Below are 17,605 nucleotides of genomic sequence, written 5' to 3'. Positions count from 1 at the left end.
AAATCCTATGTTTCTAAATGATCCCCAATGAGAGTAATTGGATGCATGTGTTCACATGTGCATCATCACAAGGTTAGAAGTGGGATAAACATCATTCTGGATCATTGTGGATCTGGTACCCAGACATCAAGCACTCTGATAAGGAATGAAATGAAGGCATGTAGAACATGTGTGTTGGATAATTGGTGCATGGAATGATTTGACTGTTTCCTGTGCACTTCACTCCTCCAGATCATCAAATATTTCCCTTCCTATAGATATAGACACATGTAGATGTTTTATTCTAAACATAATTTGTTATCTAGAAACCTATATTAGTACTACGTTCTTGCTATTGAAAAATTCTTAACACGTCCTAAAAATCCAACGGCAACATGAAAATGTAATAAAGCTATTAATCAAGGATCAGGAAAACACAACACCTTAAAGATTAATGACCCTAATGGAGGATGTGGATGCCTGTGGAATGGCATCTGACATGTTTACTTTAGAGGTTATTTCCTCACTGGTGGGGATGGCCGGAGAATGAGAACAGCAGGGGTGCGTATGCCCAATTCGCAGCCCCCTAATCAGGCAGATCTGCCACCCCCTTATCAGCCTTGTCTGAGGGGCGGTGTTGTGGGGAGGCAAGGCTTTCACATTCATGAATGGGGTTGGGCGGGGTTATACGTGTGGGCGTGTCAGGGAGGTGGGTGCTTATGTCTTAGTGATCGGAGCCGTAGTGTGTTGCGCACAGTGTCAGCCGACTCCGGGAGAGCCGAGACGCAGCATCAGTGTCCATGCTGTGACAGCCCAGTGTGTGAGCGGCACTCTCATTGTACAACACAAGGATTGGGCTCCCTGCACACAGCTTTAGGGGGCTTTTAACAAGAAAGCAACCCATGTCTCCTGGAGCCTCCAGCTGCTGAGCCTGTGTTTCCTTTAACTGGTCTGAATGGGATACCCACTTTGTCACCAGTTAAACATGAGGATTAAGGTGGTTCTAACGCTGGTTCTTCAGAGCTTCTTCCTAAAACTTCTGATGGCTTTAGGTAAGAGATTGCAAACCTGCGAGTTGGTGACATCACGCGTGATGCAGTTTCTGCTTTTGGGGGCTGCATGAGACAGTTATCCTATTTAACTCTATATCTCGTCTTAGAAATGTATTAAAAGTATTGTTGCTACAGGTTTCACGCTTCTATTATTTAATGAATGCTTAGTACATATCTGCTGGCTGCGTTATTGTGCGGTGATGCTACTGTGATGGTGTATTATGTTGTCTATGATGATAAACTAGAACAGGCTATTTCTTTGTGCATGTTCAGTATTATGTTAGACGACATGTATTGTAATTTTCATTAATTCCCTAAATATGTCCCGCTTCATGTTTTAATACAAGTCATATCATTACATTCTAATTGGAACTGTAGAGAACATAGTTACAACAACTGAATGTAAAGCAGGTAGATTTGCAGAAGAGATTTCCTTCAATCACAGAAATCTAGAAATAACATGGATTTGTATATTTTTTCATTGCCTTTGGTTTGATCATCAGAGAAGTGCTTCCTTGCATTCTAGATAGATTGGGATGTCTTCTAGATAAAGCTCTGAGTACATTGTTGGGCAGCTGGTGCAGATATAGAGGAACCTATACTGACCCTTATAGCAGGGGAATTAAAAGTGTCAAGCCACAGGGCCAGCTTTTTCTTGTTATAAGAGGGACTTATGATTAACATAACAAAATATCACGGTAAATCCTCCAATTCTAATCGTGGTGTCTAACATAAAGTTTGAAGAGACGATTACTTTTGATGTTGAATGTGTGCTGGTGACAAGTCCATCCTTAACCTATCAACCCAACCAAATGTTTCGCAACATTCCTGGAAATAATGGAAAAACATTGTGTGTGCTCGTACAACAACACAGGAAACGCCATGGAAAATATGACAGTATTAAGCAATTGTATTGCGCACGTTCGCCATACTCTTCAAGGTTGATGTTCTTTGGAGGCTGGAATAGTTAGCGATGGGCCGATGTGATAAAAGGCGCTCTGGGCAAATTTCTAATGAGATTTGAAAGCACCTCTTTCTGTAGAGTGTTTGTAGCGTGTTATTTTTATCGGTTTAGGAAATGGTGTGAATACACATAATACACCTGCTGAGGTGGGCCACCACTGTCCGGCTAAGAGCGGAGGGTGCTGGAAGTTGTAGTCGATAACAGCTGGAGTGCCAGAGGTTGTCTATCCCTAACATGAATTCTGTTGAGGGGCAGTGAGATCACCAGATTTAGGCTCGCTCATTTTAATGTCCCATATCCTTTTGAAGGACCTTGAAGCTGCCCTGCCAGGAAAACAGGAACTCCACCCTAGGACTGAGAAATACTTCGCTTAGCATTTCAACTTAGAACCATCTGCCTTTTCTTCCTGTTATGACAAAATAAACCAACAAAAATGTACAGCCAAAAATGCATATGAAATATAGTACATTTATTTGACTATTTTGTATTTTCTCATTTTCACAGATGCTCCGAGTCTAAACATAGAGAAAGATAATCTCGTAATAGCAGTAAATGATACTTTAAATATTACATGCAGGTATGTAACATATAGCCTTGTCATACATGATGTTTTTTTTACTTTTTTAATGTATATTTATGGTCAGTAATATAAAACTGTACATTTTATGAGATCAGGTTGAACAGAACAAAGGCATTAGTTTCATTACTTTATCTCACCTCTGTGATTTTGGAAGGCTTCGAGGTTGCCCTACAATAATCTTCCCTAGAGCATTTGGTCAGGGTTTTCAGTGCCTTAGGCTTTGTGGCTAAATAAAGGGATTGATTTTTTTGCTTAGTTCACCTGAAATAAAGCAGGGTAATAATACCCTCAAGGGGTGCAGATATTGGTACTAACATAACTATAGCCTAAACAGTTGTAGGAATACAGATTTTATTTTTAAAAAAGGGGTAAATCTACAATCTAGTGAGAATGGTTAACCCCTTGGAGCAGTTGTGCATCTCCTTTTATGAACATGAACAAAGGACATACTGGAAGTTAGAATTGTACCCTGCGCACCGACAATGGCTCTGTGCATCCATAACTTCATGGTGCCTTATCACTTCACAAAAGGTTATTCATATCACGCATACCCTTGAGAAAACTGTCCCTGGATGTGATTCATATAGCTTTGAATGTGACTTTTTTCGACACTGGTTTCCAGTAACTTCGGGATGAGCCATACCCTGAGTTACTGAATCACCCTCTGTATTATTTGTATGCAATCTGAAAGATAAAATGTATTTTTACTGGCGAGTGGAGAAACGTGCTACACACTCAGTCACGCTGTCACACAACCTGCATACAGTTTACCACGTCGGTATTATACTAGATCCTTAGAAATGCCCTTCTGTTGTTCTTTCCTCTTGTAGGGGAGAAAGGCCGGTGTTGTGGCTCTGGCCAATGAATCATAGTATTGTCGATAACCGCATATCAGTGAGTGATTGCAATGAAAGCCTCTATTGTCGGACACTCACACTATCTCGAGCTGTAACAAACGACACAGGGATTTACAAGTGTTTTTACGAAGACAGCAACGCTACGTCAAGTGTTCATGTTTATGTTCTCGGTAAGCAACAGGCATTCACTGTTTGTCGGTAATAACACACTCAATAATAAAAGCTGCTTCAGTGTTTATGTTGTATTTCCTTTTTAATTGACCTTTTTGGATCAGTGCTGAAAGTGGCAGTTTGTATTCTGGATCCCTATGAACACATAGAATTCTAGATTTTAAACTCATTTCAGAAGGGCCGTCCTCATCGTTTATTTCTCCAAAGTCATTTATTTCTACAAATTGCTTTGTTATGCAAAAATTGTTATATCCTGTTTACACATTGTACAGCGCTGCAGAATATGATGGCGCTATTTTAATCAATAAAAAACATCATTAGGGCAGATCTTGCTGTTTAATAGATATTTTCGCTCCCTATCTTTAATTACCTGAGCTTACGTTAGATAATTGAATAATTGGTTTCCCTGCAGTGTGAAAAAGTAGTAACTGAATCTAGCCATTTGTTCTTTTTACTGTTAAATGACGGCTCCCGGGCCCATCAACAACCATGCAAGTAGTTATTCTAGCTCTAAATGGAATGGATATCATATGACTAAAAATCCAACTCAGTAAATTAGGCTGTGTGGTAACCAAATCCTGATAGTGTATTCCTTTAAAGCTTTCTAAATATTGACAGGCACCCTCTGGCATCTCCCATAATGATCAGTTCCCACCAGCCATTTCACTGAAATTTCTGTATTTAAGCCTCTATAAAAAATATTTCTGGTTTCCTGATTATTAATTAATTATTTCCACATGATATTCCTGCGTATTGATGTGCCGATTGGACTGATCCGCTAAAATGAATGATTTTAATCATGTTGCAGACAAAAGATCTCCCTTTGTGCCATCCGATCAACTCACTGCTGTGTACATTACTGAGAACAAAACAGTAACAATACCATGCGTGGGTTCCAGGCCTGACCTCAATGTTACCCTGCATGCGGTAAGACATCAGACTTGTATTACAATTCTCATTTACTCGCTTAATTGTAATTAAAAACTGAGAATAAATACATCAAATTAAAATTAGTAAATTACAGTATGTGATGAAAAATACAATAAAGCGCAAACCAAAAAATTAATATTAAAAGTAAATGAATTACATTTTGTTTGCTATCCCTGTAAAATGCTGGGTCTGGTTTCCAGACAGGTTGCGCATGATCCATAATTATATATATTAGTATATTGCTATTTATTCTTGGAATCTATTAATTTTTTGAATTTTGCAGCTGTTACATTAATTAATTGTCCTGATTTTTTTTTCAGAAATATCCAGACACCACATTTCACCCTGACGGCGATGGCATATACTGGGATAACAAGAAAGGATTCACCATTTTAAGTGAATTGTTGAAGTTTGCAAGTCTTGTCACCTGTGAAACCAAGCTCAATGGAGAGGTGTACAGATCGCCTACTTATTTTGTGGTAGTTATAGGTAAGGTTAAATGATGATGTGTTTTATTGTTATATTATTTTTTGTAATATCAGTAAAAACGGAACCTTATTATTTTTTCATTCTTGCACAGTGTTCAAAATTAACAGCCTGACTATGAACCCCCATCCTCAAGTGCAGTTGGCCGTCGGAGAGAGGCTGGTTCTCACTTGCACAGCCCACACTCCATTAAACGTTAGAGTCAGTTTTAAATGGGACTATCCTGCCTCATGGGTAAGTATTGAAATATTCATGTATGTTGTTCATGTATATTTTGTCCACTTCATGTTCCGGTCAAATGAATTAGCTGTATGTGACAAACCAGAAGTAGGAGTTTGTTAAAGAGCATAAATATGAGTTCATTCTTCTATGCATTTTACCAGAACTACAAGTATCTTTCAAAAAGTGTTTATATCTCGAAATGATCGTTCTATATTATCTTAGTTTTAGAGGACCAAAGCATAAATTTAAGGTACATCAAGGTTCTCCATTTGTTGATATCTCTGTACTAAATTTGAAGTATGTTGATGTTGAGTTGATAATTGTTTTGTTCTAGAGTAACAGAGGGGATAAGAGAGCAATAAGAAAAGAAGTTCAAGGGGAACTGGAACATTCTGGAATCTTTATCATTGACTATGTGACCATGCAAGATCATGGGGAATACAGCTGTACTGTGAACACAGGCCATGTGACCAAGACCATTACCACCACAGTCATCATACATGGTAAGAGAAAATGTTTTGAACTGGTCTAGTAAATGTAAATGAATGTATTTGACTTATGAATATAGAGAGAACTTAAAAGTCTCTTTGAAAATTTTAAATGATGAAAACATGACGAGTGTTTTAAATCCCTATTTGCAGAGAAACCCTTCATATACATTGACGATAGAATGGAATCTGTTGTGGTGACTAAAGTCGGTCAACATGTCAGGGTTCCCGTGAAGTTCATGGCTTATCCTGTTCCTGAAGTAAAATGGTAGGTCATTCATCTTAGAATGTGTTTATATTTCTTTTATGTTTATTTGGTTGGTCTATACATCTTATGTTGCTATTTTAATTTTTCTGTTAGGCTTAAAAATGGAAAACCACTACATTCAAAGCATATGATCAGAGTTGGTCACGCTCTGTCCATCGCAGATGTCAGTGAAAAAGATGCCGGGAATTATAGTGTTGTTCTTACTAACCCTCATACCAAGGACCAACAGAGCCGGACCTTTCAGCTTGTTGTATATGGTGAGATCCACTAAATTCATTTCAAAACGTTACAGAATGCACCACATTTTATTAGTTTATCCATGATACAGTTATGTTTGCTTAGGACAGAGGATTCTGACCGCTTGTTACTTTTACAGTGCCACCGCACATATGTGAGAAGGCAGTGTCCATCCCTCTTGACTCCTACAAATACGGAAGGCCCTATGTTCTAACCTGCACGGCTTCTGGCATTCCGGCCCCTGTGAACATCCGCTGGGTATGGCAACTAGAGGAAGAATGCACTTTCTCCTCAAAGTAAGTTAACCATTCCGCTAAATGTTTAGTGTTCTCAGATCTTGTTGAAACCTTCAAAATCAATGAAAGAGTGTTGAGACCCAGGTTTAGTAATTTGTACTAGAGGTTATAAAATAACTATAATAGGCAGAGAGGTTCAGGTTTAAAAACCTGAATCATATTGAGGGATTGAAGCCACAGAAATACATGCTGTTATCATATACAGAATTGCTGAGTTATCTGTGTGAAAGGCCATCTGAGAGGAAGTGCGCTGATTGATGTATGGAGTGATAGACAGGGATCCTGCTCTGTGCCGACTCCGCTCCCCTTATCAGCCATCCACACAAGGCCAGACTTCCTGCTGTAGAGACCACAGGATTCCGCTTTCCTGTTGTTGTTTTTCGGATGACTTCCTCTAGCTTCTTCCTTTGGTGCTAAAGTACTTCCTACCATCTCAAAGAAAACCAGTATGAAAATAACCAATTTCTATGACTGTTCTGTTTCCTCTGATCCACACAAAGTCAAAGTGAAGAAATTATGAATGAACATTTGCTTTTCAAGAAAGGCACCCTTCCAATTCCATTATTAGATCTCAAGTTGAAGGTTGTTTAAGGAAATCACCTTTTCACCTGGAAATATTTATATAGCTTGTGTTGAGCTTCTAGAACAATAAAGAGATGCGGAACACAGCAGAGGATCCTTTCAAATATTTACAATGATTAATTATTTTTTTTATGTATATTTTTGTTTCTCTTCTTGACAACATTTTTTTTTTATGTTTTAGACAATACGAGTTGGGTAGAAACCCATACACGTGTGAAAACTGGAGGGAGATTTCAGATAAAAGTATCGGGAATGTGATAGAAACAAATGAAACTCATACTGATGTGATAGAAGGAAAGATAAAGGTGAGATGTGGTTTTGTTAAATCTTTTCAGAATGTTGGAAATTAATGTATTTACTGGTTTCGAGACATTCTGCAAATATATTCATATAGGCGAAACATTATGGATCAGGGGGTTAATGTTTTACTAAAGAAGGGTTAGTAAGAGAAGATATTTTAACAAAATGGGGAAATATATGTAAATATTACCTGCCTACATCTACCTACTCTTTTGAAAATTACTTGTGCCAATAAATCTTTTTTTCTCCTCATAGACTGTGAGTAAGTTGGTTATTCGATCGGCTAACATATCTGCAGTATACAAATGTTCTGCCAAAAATGAAGCAGGGAACGATGAACGAATAATTGCTTTCCATGTTACAAGTAAGTATAATTATATATGGTATGTAATTACATGATTTAATAGATTAGATCCAGTAAGCAAACATACATTTCACACAGTTAGCCTTTTCTTTGTTTTTACTAAGGCACCAATATTAGTTCTCATCTGTGTGTCCTAATGTGCCAACATTATATGGATTTACAAGGGTGTCCCTGGTCCTTCTACATTGTATTAAGTAACAGTCATCATAACTTGACTTTACTTCTAGTTGACTGTAATAACATTAATCACTAATATTCTAATTAAGTTATCTCTATCACTTTATTTTTAGGGGACCTCGACATTAGTGTGCAGCCCAGGGGAAGACTTACCGAGCATGATAATGTCACATTGAGATGCTCAGCTGATAAATTCACTTACGAGAACCTAATGTGGTACAAGCTGGGTACAAGCACGATGGAGAAGCAGCTCCTCTCCTGGCCAATGCCATTATGCAAAAACCTGGATGCCCTGGTGAAGATGAATGGCACATCTACCAGTACCATTGGAGATAATGTGACCTCTGAGCTCGGCCTTCCTAATATCTCTCTGCAGGAACAAGGAAATTATGTTTGTGTAGCACAAGACAAGAAGACACAGAAGAGACACTGTTTGGTCAGACACATCACTGTTCAAGGCAAGAAATATGTTTTATCTATTTCGTAGTGTTAATCCCAGGAAGCATAAGTCTTCGTTGTAGGGGATTTTCTTTTTCATGGGGTTTTTTTTTTTTTTTAACTTATAACTATAAATCATTTTCTGTATATAAAACATGTTATAACATTAATAAAATAGTACATCTTAATTGTGATGACAAGCGAGGCGTTTTCACTCAAATTAATAATCAGAATAAATCACACCTGCAAACCCTCAATCTTAATTCTGCTTTATGGTTAGAGGTTAAATCACGAAATGTGTTGTAATTAATATGTTTAAATGGCCTACTACTAGGTTTAAAATGGTGTATACATAAAAAAAGAACAATTCTCAAATGAATGCAAAACCAGTCTAAACAATGTATATTTCATCGGTACATACAGCTCAGAAACCTCCTGCAATTCACCATCAACTCAGAAATCAAACAACTAACGTCAGTGAGACGGTGGAAGTGCGATGCCAAGCCACTGGAATTCCGGAGCCTCAAATAATTTGGTTTAAAAATGATGAGACGCTGGTCGGAGACTCGGGTAAAGACTGAAAAACCGCTATTTGATGACTGAATAAAATATCATATCTCATGGCCTCTAAGACTTACATGGCCAACAATCTAAGATGAAAATAATACTGTAATATTATGTCACGTGAAGGCTTTGTGTATCTAGTAACAGGTCATGGGTTTACATTACTGATTTATATAAAATAAAACATGTACCAATATCCTTCTTTGTATTATAAGTGTTCATAGTCTTACCCTTATATTACATCTCTCTTTATATATATATATATATTATTATATTATATTTATATTTACTTGCCGATGACAAGTAAGAAACTAGGAGCTACCCACTATCTGTAGTAATTCTGGCTGCCCAACCTCAATAAAATGTATATATAACAATGACAACGTCTGTATCTGTAATCCTACATGATCATTGTGGATTTTGTTTGGATTACATGTGGTTAACAATTGATGTGTTCTTTTTTACAGGCGTCATTTTAAGAGACAAGAACAGAACTTTGATAATACAGAGAGTTAGAAAACAGGACGAAGGCTTCTACTTATGTCGAGCTTGCAATGATTTGGGATGCACAGAGGCTGAAATGTACTTTTCGGTGAATGGTATGTATAATATATGTTCAGATGTTGAATTAAATTAAGCAGGTGACCTGTTCAATCAGCATGGCCGGGATAAGTATACAAGGTGTCAGTTAATGCATTTCAGCAAATGATCAGTGCTGTCCGTTTACCTTCAGCACAAAAATACTTAAAAGAAGATCGTATATACCTATTTTTTCTCATGAATTGTCGCTTGCCTTGAAATGACTTACTTGTAATGGAATGTGCTTTATGAGCTGACGTGAGCCATCAAATGCCCCCATTTTTTCTCCATAGGCAATGAAGAAAAAACAAATCTGGAACTCATTATTCTAGTTGGCACCGGAGTGATTGCCCTGTTCTTTTGGTTGCTTCTCGTAATCATCCTTCGGACCGTAAAGAGGGTAATGAAACAGTTGTTTTTCTGTCCTATTAGCACTTGTCTTGCATGACAAATGAAAAGTGACTGGTGTCCTTTTGTGTTTTTTTCATCCCTTTGTACAACAGGCATATTTTTCTTTTCCTTTCTATAGAACTGTTGTATAATTTACTATGGATGTATTCATTTAGTTTTAATTGGAAATGGCCTTAAAACACACACTGGGAAGTTCTTTGCTTGTTTTGGACAAACAATTTAATGATGATCTAGAAGAACCCTTAGGGAAACATTGGGGATGGAGATCTAAGATAGAATTCTGGAGAGGAGTGATGTTAAGTCCAAGTATAGGTTAAATCATCACAATTTTTACAATCATATTGTGACCAGCATTTCTTATTATTTTCCAGCCTAATGAAGATGAACTCAAGAGTGGCTACTTGTCAATCATTATGGATCCCAGTGAGGTCCCCTTAGATGAGCAATGCGAGAGATTGTGCTACGATTCTGCTAAATGGGAGTTTCCTAGAGACCGCCTGAAATTAGGTGAGATTTGGTAGAACAATAGTCTACCTCTAAGCTGGACTGTGAGAGAATCTCAGACGGTCTCCACTGTTTTCAGGAAACCTTTATGGTCCAGAGTTCTTTTATGCAATCGTTTATAACTCGCAGATAACTAAGCACTTAAGGGTAAAATGGTGCTTTGGTTGTTAATTAAGTTCTCATATTTTAACATTCAGTTATTTTTTGTATTCTTATATTTTTAGTATGAATGTTTTCACTGTTTCATATAACATCTTGCGCTTGTCTTGTCCAATAAAGGTAAACCCCTTGGCCGTGGAGCTTTTGGACAAGTTGTGGAGGCTGACGCTTTTGGAATTGATAAAACTGGCACTTGTAAAACAGTGGCTGTTAAAATGTTGAAAGGTAAATGTTATTCTCATGCCTTTTACTTGATTTCTCTTTGTGAACTTATATTTGTGTAAATGGACATCGATTGTAGTAGCTACAACACACAGTCTACAGCGATGACATAATTCTACTATTGAGTGAAATAATAGCGTACCCCACTTTTATCATTTACCACAAATTTTACTTGTTTCACTTTATATTTTTTACAGAAGGAGCAACCAATAGTGAATACAAAGCATTGATGTCTGAGTTGAAAATTCTTAGCCATATTGGCCATCATCTGAATGTTGTCAACTTACTTGGAGCGAGCACAAAGCCAGGAGGTGAGTGAATGGTGAATGCTCTGCTATAAGAACTCATAATCGCCTTACAGGTGAAATGAGATGGGGAGGCCAGCTGCATCATACTACTGAGAATTAGCGATGTAAAGTGCAGTTTCTTAAAGATTGATGTTACTTGCACGGGGAAACTAGTCTTGTGGGTAGTGAAATGCACAGTAAGGCCATAGTGTATGGTACTAACAATAATATCGCCACTGTCAGTGGCCTAATGCCCTCTACACCTCCATTGTGTTATATAGGTGGTATGGATGTGCCATAGATGCTAACATATAGAGTGACCGAGTCTTCATCTAATATTTACGTTTTTCCCCAAAATCTTTTACCTTCCTTAGCTGTCAATATAATATTTTAATGTTTTCTGTTCAAATTTAGGTCCTTTGATGGTGATTGTAGAATATTGTCGGTTTGGGAACCTCTCTGCATATTTAAGAAGTAAAAGACATGAATTTGTCCTATACAAGGTATCTACAGGCTTTTAGCGTGACAAAGTTTGTTAACTGCAAACCGTGTTTACATTCCTTAAACTTTCAAACAAAATGAAACGCATTGTTGTACATGAGATACCGGCTTGGTGTCTTCCTGTACGTAATGTCTGATCTCAGATCAGGAAGAGACACTTATGCATATAAAGCTCATTGCACATCACCAGTGCTTGTAAGCATTAGGTTCACCGTCATTTGTCTTCACAAAACAAATCTATTTGATCAAGATTATCAGTCAGGATTGTGCCTTAGGTTGATTTTCAGATGGGTCATTGAATCGATCCCATTGACCATTATTGACTTATTCAAATTCTATACATTAAACAATTCATTATAAAGCACAGTGCATAGCTCTTAACTGCTGAATACCAACCTTTATTCAAAGAATTATTTAGGATAGACATACAGTATACCAAGGTTGCCAGATTTATGTTAACCCATTGGTAATATAATCCTGGATTAGCCAGCTCCACAGCTGGCTCCATGATGCTTGATCAAATGTGGTCAGTAGCTCAGTCTACTGAGCTATACCTTGAATTATTTGTTCATTAATTAGTTTTTCCTTTTGATGGCAGACTCATCCTGCCCGCTATAGGCAAGTCAAACAGCAGTACGTGGAAGTCCCCGGTGACCTCAAGCGGCGTTTAGACAGCATTGCAAGTAGTCAGAGCTCAGCAAGTTCTGGGTTTGCGGAAGATAAATCATTGAGCGATGTTGAGGAAGAAGAAGGTAAATGTTAGCATGCGTTTTTGGGTCTTTTGTTTTTGCTGCTGTAGATTAGGAGATGAGCTGGTTTCTGTATTTCAATGTCCTGTAACTATATGATACCTCTGTATTTCCCAGCATAGACATTGTGACCTCTTTTTTACTGTGAGATAGGAAGAGCTTAAATCCATGTAACTGGAGTCCCACATGGACTAATTCATACAGAGGTATTCTAATGTAAGCTAATTTTACTGAATGGCCTATACCTTTATGTGGCAGTTGAAGACATGTGCAAGAACACCCTGAGTATGGAGGATCTCATCTCTTACAGCTTCCAGGTGGCCCGAGGAATGGAGTATATGGCATCACGCAAAGTAAGAAGCTCTGCATCAATGAGAAATATTATTATGTTTTGTTGGTCATTGTATTATTTAACAGTGATTTTTAGTCATCTTCAATTTGTATTAATAACCAAGCACAGCTTAGAGACTGCTGTTCAATAACTGATAAGGGGTAAAGATATTGGTCTGGCATTAATGCCCAGGATAAATCTGTCCAAAGTACTTTGCATGGATTATATTGGAAATATTGAGATAAAAATATAGCTGCATTAGCCTAGATTAATTAACAGAAGTGTATGATTCCTTTGCATATTGTTTTTTCTTATTGCTATTCAGTTACTTGAGATAGATCTCTGGCATTGGGTCCGGCTCAGCGTGCACAAATGTTTTATGTGTATGAACACCTTTACTCAACACCATTTGGACGTCGGTTTTCATTAGGTCTTCCTTTTGTTTGTAGTGCATACATAGAGACCTGGCCGCCCGCAATATACTGTTGTCTGAGAACAATGTGGTCAAAATATGCGACTTTGGCTTGGCACGCGATATCTACAAAGACCCGGATTACGTCCGGAAGGGAGATGTGAGTGACTATTGTACTTTAAATCTGCCGAATTAAAATGATAATCCTGATTCATCGATTCATTTTTCTTTTTTTTGTTGGAAATTGTCTCACTCTACTTTTTTCCCCTGCACAGGCACGACTTCCTCTGAAATGGATGGCTCCAGAGACTATTTTTGACAGAGTATACACAACCCAAAGTGATGTGTGGTCTTTTGGTGTTCTGCTGTGGGAAATATTCTCGTTAGGTGAGTCATTGTAATTGAAATACTTTCTTTATGAGTAAACATGTAGGAAATCCTGCTTGGTGGGTTATAAAAAGTCCATATGTCTATCTAACTAAAGATATAACAAAAATATAACGTTATTACCAAAGAGCAAACTCGCAGTTCTTATTTTGTTTATAGTCATTTATAATGCCAACTGTTTTAGGAAGCAATATTTTTCATACTGTTCTGCTTGATTCTGTGCTGTTTCATATTATTTCATTAAACCAATTATTATATAAAAGCAAATTCCCCGATCTTTAATATTTTAAAATGTCAATAACTTGTCATTAAATAATGTATTATTTACGTTAAGTATGTAATTTTGACATGTACATGTTCTTCCGGTTTTCTTGTAGGGGGATCACCGTATCCAGGAGTGCAGATTGATGAAGATTTTTGCAGACGACTTAAAGAAGGAACAAGAATGAGGGCACCAGATTATGCCACCGTAGAAATGTAAGTTAACAGCGACAATGTTTTATTTCATTAAAAAGATGATTTCCTCTTTCAGTACATTCTGATTTGGAGGAAAACTTTTCAATCCTAAATTGGAGCAATTGCAAAAGCACTAAACTGTGAGAAATCACTGTAGGTGAAAGTTTCTGGCAATTCCCCCAAATCTGGCCAGAAGTCTCCTCTTTTGCATTGATAAATAAGGAATATTGAAGTTTTAATGCCTTACAATACATGGTGATAGAACACAGTGCTGCTGTAGCTTATGATGTATTTATGATTTACATCAGATACATGTATTTGAAATAATGATCTGAGTAACTAGATTTTGTCTTTTTGTCCCATTCGATATTACAGTTGTTTTTGATGCAATTCGATCATATTGAGTTGACTGTTGCTGATGTGTCAACATGTTTTATTCCAGATATCAAACCATGTTAGACTGTTGGCATGGGGATCCTCAGCTAAGACCAACATTTTCTGAGCTGGTGGAACACTTAGGAAATGTGTTACAAGCTAATGTCCAACAGGTAATAAAATAGTACTAGAACTTCTTCTACAAGCGGGGGAATGCATGAGCAAAACTTTGCCTTCATATAAGTATGAAGTTGTAGTACCCTATCTTGGTCAAAGTGACTTAGGACACATAACATGACTGGACGACCAGAAACCCAGTAAATGTCTGTAATGACAAGCGGGACAGATATATACATATATATATATATATATATATATATATATATATATATATATAATACTACAATTGCTATGATAATGAATATACCGTATTTATTTTTTAGGATGGAAAAGACTACATCCCTCTTACGGTGTCAGTGAACATTGAGGAGGATTCTGGCCTCTCGCTGCCAACCTCACCTGTTTCCTGTCAGGAGGAAGAGGAAATGGCTGATGCAAAATTCCATTATGACAATGCTACCGGATCACGGTACTGACTTATATATAGAATATATATATCCTACTGGCTTCTTAGAATTATAACAGAATTCATTCATCCTATCAAAATATAACCATACTGTTATTTATTCAACAAAACAATAATCCAACTGTATGTCCTTGGTATAGGTTCATTCAAAATGGGAAGAGAAAAAGTCGGCCTGTTAGTGTGAAGACCTTCGAGTACGTTCCAGTTGAGACGTTGGCCAAAGTTGTTCACGAAGTAAGACCGTCATACCTTTATTTTTCTACCGCATGTGCCTGCTAGCAAAACATATAAATATATATAATATTAATGTTTATTTTATGTTAAAGGACAACCAGACAGACAGTGGAATGATTCTTGCATCAGAAGAGTTAAAGACATTGGGAAGCACAACAGATCAAGCCAAGTTCTTTAGGTAAGTTATACTATTAGGATAAATGAAGTCAAAATAATATAATAAATGAAAAAAGTATTGAATGGAATGATATGCGGATTACACATGGCTGTGTGTTATAAGTATATTCTCTTATAGCGTAAAAGTTATAAAATGGGGCAATGATACAGTATAGAAGACAGATAACTGATACAATTAATAACATAAACGAGTTAGACATTAACTCATAGCTTACGTGGTTTGAGTGCAATTGATTAACCAACCAATTGTAATTACAATACTTATTGTATATCTCTTTTCTCTATCTTGAGTTGTCATCATGCAGTTCAGCAAAAATAATTTCCAAAAATGAATCAATGAATTAATGCTGGCTTTGCCACAATCTGTCACTGATCTTAGCTTTAACTAGTTAAATATCTCCACAACAATTTCACTGTTTGGCAAACAATTATATATGTATCTATTAAATTAATTAATTTAATGTTAAGACGGTTCGCCTTTAAAGTTTAGGGTAAATTCATATGCAAAAAAACAGAATGTTGCAGAATCTTGTAATACCTTTTTTATTGGACTAACAGTATTTAAAATAATAGACGAGCTTTCGGGAGTCCTCCCTTTGTCAAGTCAAAAGCATTTCTCAAATTGAGAAATGCTTTTGACTTGACAAAGGGAGGACTCCCGAAAGCTCGTCTATTATTTTAAATACTGTTAGTCCAATAAAAAAGGTATTACAAGATTCTGCAACATTCTGTTTTTTTGCATTCGTATACACTGGACTAATACGGCTACCCCAAACTACGGGTAAATTCATAAAACACCATATTTTGCCTGGGAATAATACCACTTAATGTTTAAATAGCAAATTGCATCTTCTATCTGCACTACTAATTATGGATCTCAATAATCACTGTCACATTGAAAATATGCTTGCTTTTTATTATTCTTTTATATATGTTTATTGTTTATAGAATTGTTCCTGATATATTTATGTTTTCATTTTATAGTCTTCTGGTGCCAAGCAAAAGCAAAGAGTCCGTTATATCTGGATCCTCGAATCGAACCAGTGATTACCAATCAGGCTACCAGTCGGGATATTCTGATGACACAGACACCGTTACCTATTCTAATGAGAAAACACAGCTTTTACAGAAAGACTCCACACCTGCTAACTGCTACATAGACACAAACCAGTATCAAGTCATGTCGCAGTTGAACACAGCTGTTTAGACGCCTTGGAGCCATGTTGCTTGAAATTGGAGGAAATCATATTTTCCGTGTGAAAACGTAACATAATGCACTAACAAGCACACTGAGTATATGCAGTCCCTGTCCAGAGATGTACCTGGAAATAACTGTGCCTAGTTTTCTGGATCTTAATGCAAAGCACATGATTTTGCCTTAAATGTATTCATGAGCAAAGTGTATATTTTCTTACTGTTCTTAAGACGGGGTATGGACTTTTGAAGCCATATGTCATTTATTGACACTAAGTGTCTATTACTATATATTTATATTGAAGAATAACAGGTTCATTGAAGGGGTGCCTTGGAAAACCAGTAAAACAATATTTGACTTCTAGACGTAGCTTTATATTGGGTATTGATGTAAATAACATTGGCAATCTATGCAATATTTGATACAATAATCAGATGTCCTTCGCTTTTCCGATAGTCTACAATGTGGTGTGAAAATGTGCAAAAAACTTACCTGAACGTGATGGACGTGGTGTAGCACTGGAATACACGTTCTATAAGCAGAATGATGATTCAGCTGTTGGCTCGGTGACATGTCCTTGAAGATGGCAATGGACACTTGGCAAAGGCTATCATTAGTAGTTTTGTTGTTAAGTTGGCAATGCAATCACTGATAAAGAAGTGCGACAAAATGACTTTTCCACTTAGATTAGTGGCTGTGAGATATATAAGTCTGAATTATATATTATTATTTAGAGTTTAAAGCATGCCTGCCACTCTAGGGAAACTTGGCAGCCTAGCTCTGAGTCTAAAACTTGTTTAACTAGTGTTTCTATGACTGGAAGGAACTTGGGATCTGTAATTAGCTTTTAAGGAGATACAGTTTGGTATAACTGTCTTACTAAATTTGCAAAATTCTACTAACTATTACAAATACATTGCATGTTGGTAATCTTGTTTTATCTAATGCTCTGTAATGTGATAAGTAAGAACCAGGAGACCAAATACCAAACATGCTTATTTGGCATGGCGCTTGTCCTCTTAAATAGTATCCCATTTTTATGTAATAACTGTAAATTATGATGTAAAAATTGGGTTTCTATATAA

General features: G+C 36.9%; 1 protein-coding gene across 1 annotated transcript; it reads left to right on the top strand.

Moving 5' to 3' along the window:
* The first annotated feature begins 747 nt into the window (after positions 1-747).
* Positions 748-16,891, top strand: KDR (kinase insert domain receptor). The gene is made up of 30 exons (XM_053458481.1): positions 748-1,031; positions 2,500-2,572; positions 3,406-3,602; positions 4,412-4,530; positions 4,854-5,022; positions 5,114-5,253; positions 5,576-5,744; positions 5,883-5,997; positions 6,091-6,254; positions 6,374-6,530; positions 7,294-7,417; positions 7,668-7,776; positions 8,067-8,411; positions 8,815-8,961; positions 9,423-9,554; positions 9,828-9,934; positions 10,317-10,452; positions 10,729-10,833; positions 11,028-11,141; positions 11,532-11,620; positions 12,217-12,370; positions 12,626-12,720; positions 13,148-13,270; positions 13,386-13,497; positions 13,875-13,974; positions 14,396-14,501; positions 14,772-14,917; positions 15,055-15,148; positions 15,241-15,326; positions 16,310-16,891. Exons 1-30 carry the CDS (start codon positions 935-937, stop codon positions 16,530-16,532), a joined length of 4,047 nt encoding a protein of 1,348 aa, XP_053314456.1. The 5' UTR covers positions 748-934; the 3' UTR covers positions 16,533-16,891.
* The last annotated feature ends 714 nt before the right edge of the window (positions 16,892-17,605 follow it).

Source organism: Spea bombifrons, chromosome 1 (genome assembly GCF_027358695.1).
Source record: "Spea bombifrons isolate aSpeBom1 chromosome 1, aSpeBom1.2.pri, whole genome shotgun sequence".
NCBI lineage: Eukaryota > Metazoa > Chordata > Amphibia > Anura > Pelobatidae > Spea > Spea bombifrons.
This window is presented reverse-complemented; position numbering and strand designations above follow the sequence as displayed.

Bases quoted from the DNA above. Each gene is read 5' to 3' on its own strand.
- KDR (XM_053458481.1), top strand. From the start codon at position 935: ATGGGATACCCACTTTGTCACCAGTTAAACATGAGGATTAAGGTGGTT. The intron at 2,573-3,405 runs GTATGTAACATA...TTCCTCTTGTAG, and splicing joins ACTTTAAATATTACATGCAG to GGGAGAAAGGCCGGTGTTGT. The intron at 5,023-5,113 runs GTAAGGTTAAAT...ATTCTTGCACAG, and splicing joins TTATTTTGTGGTAGTTATAG to TGTTCAAAATTAACAGCCTG.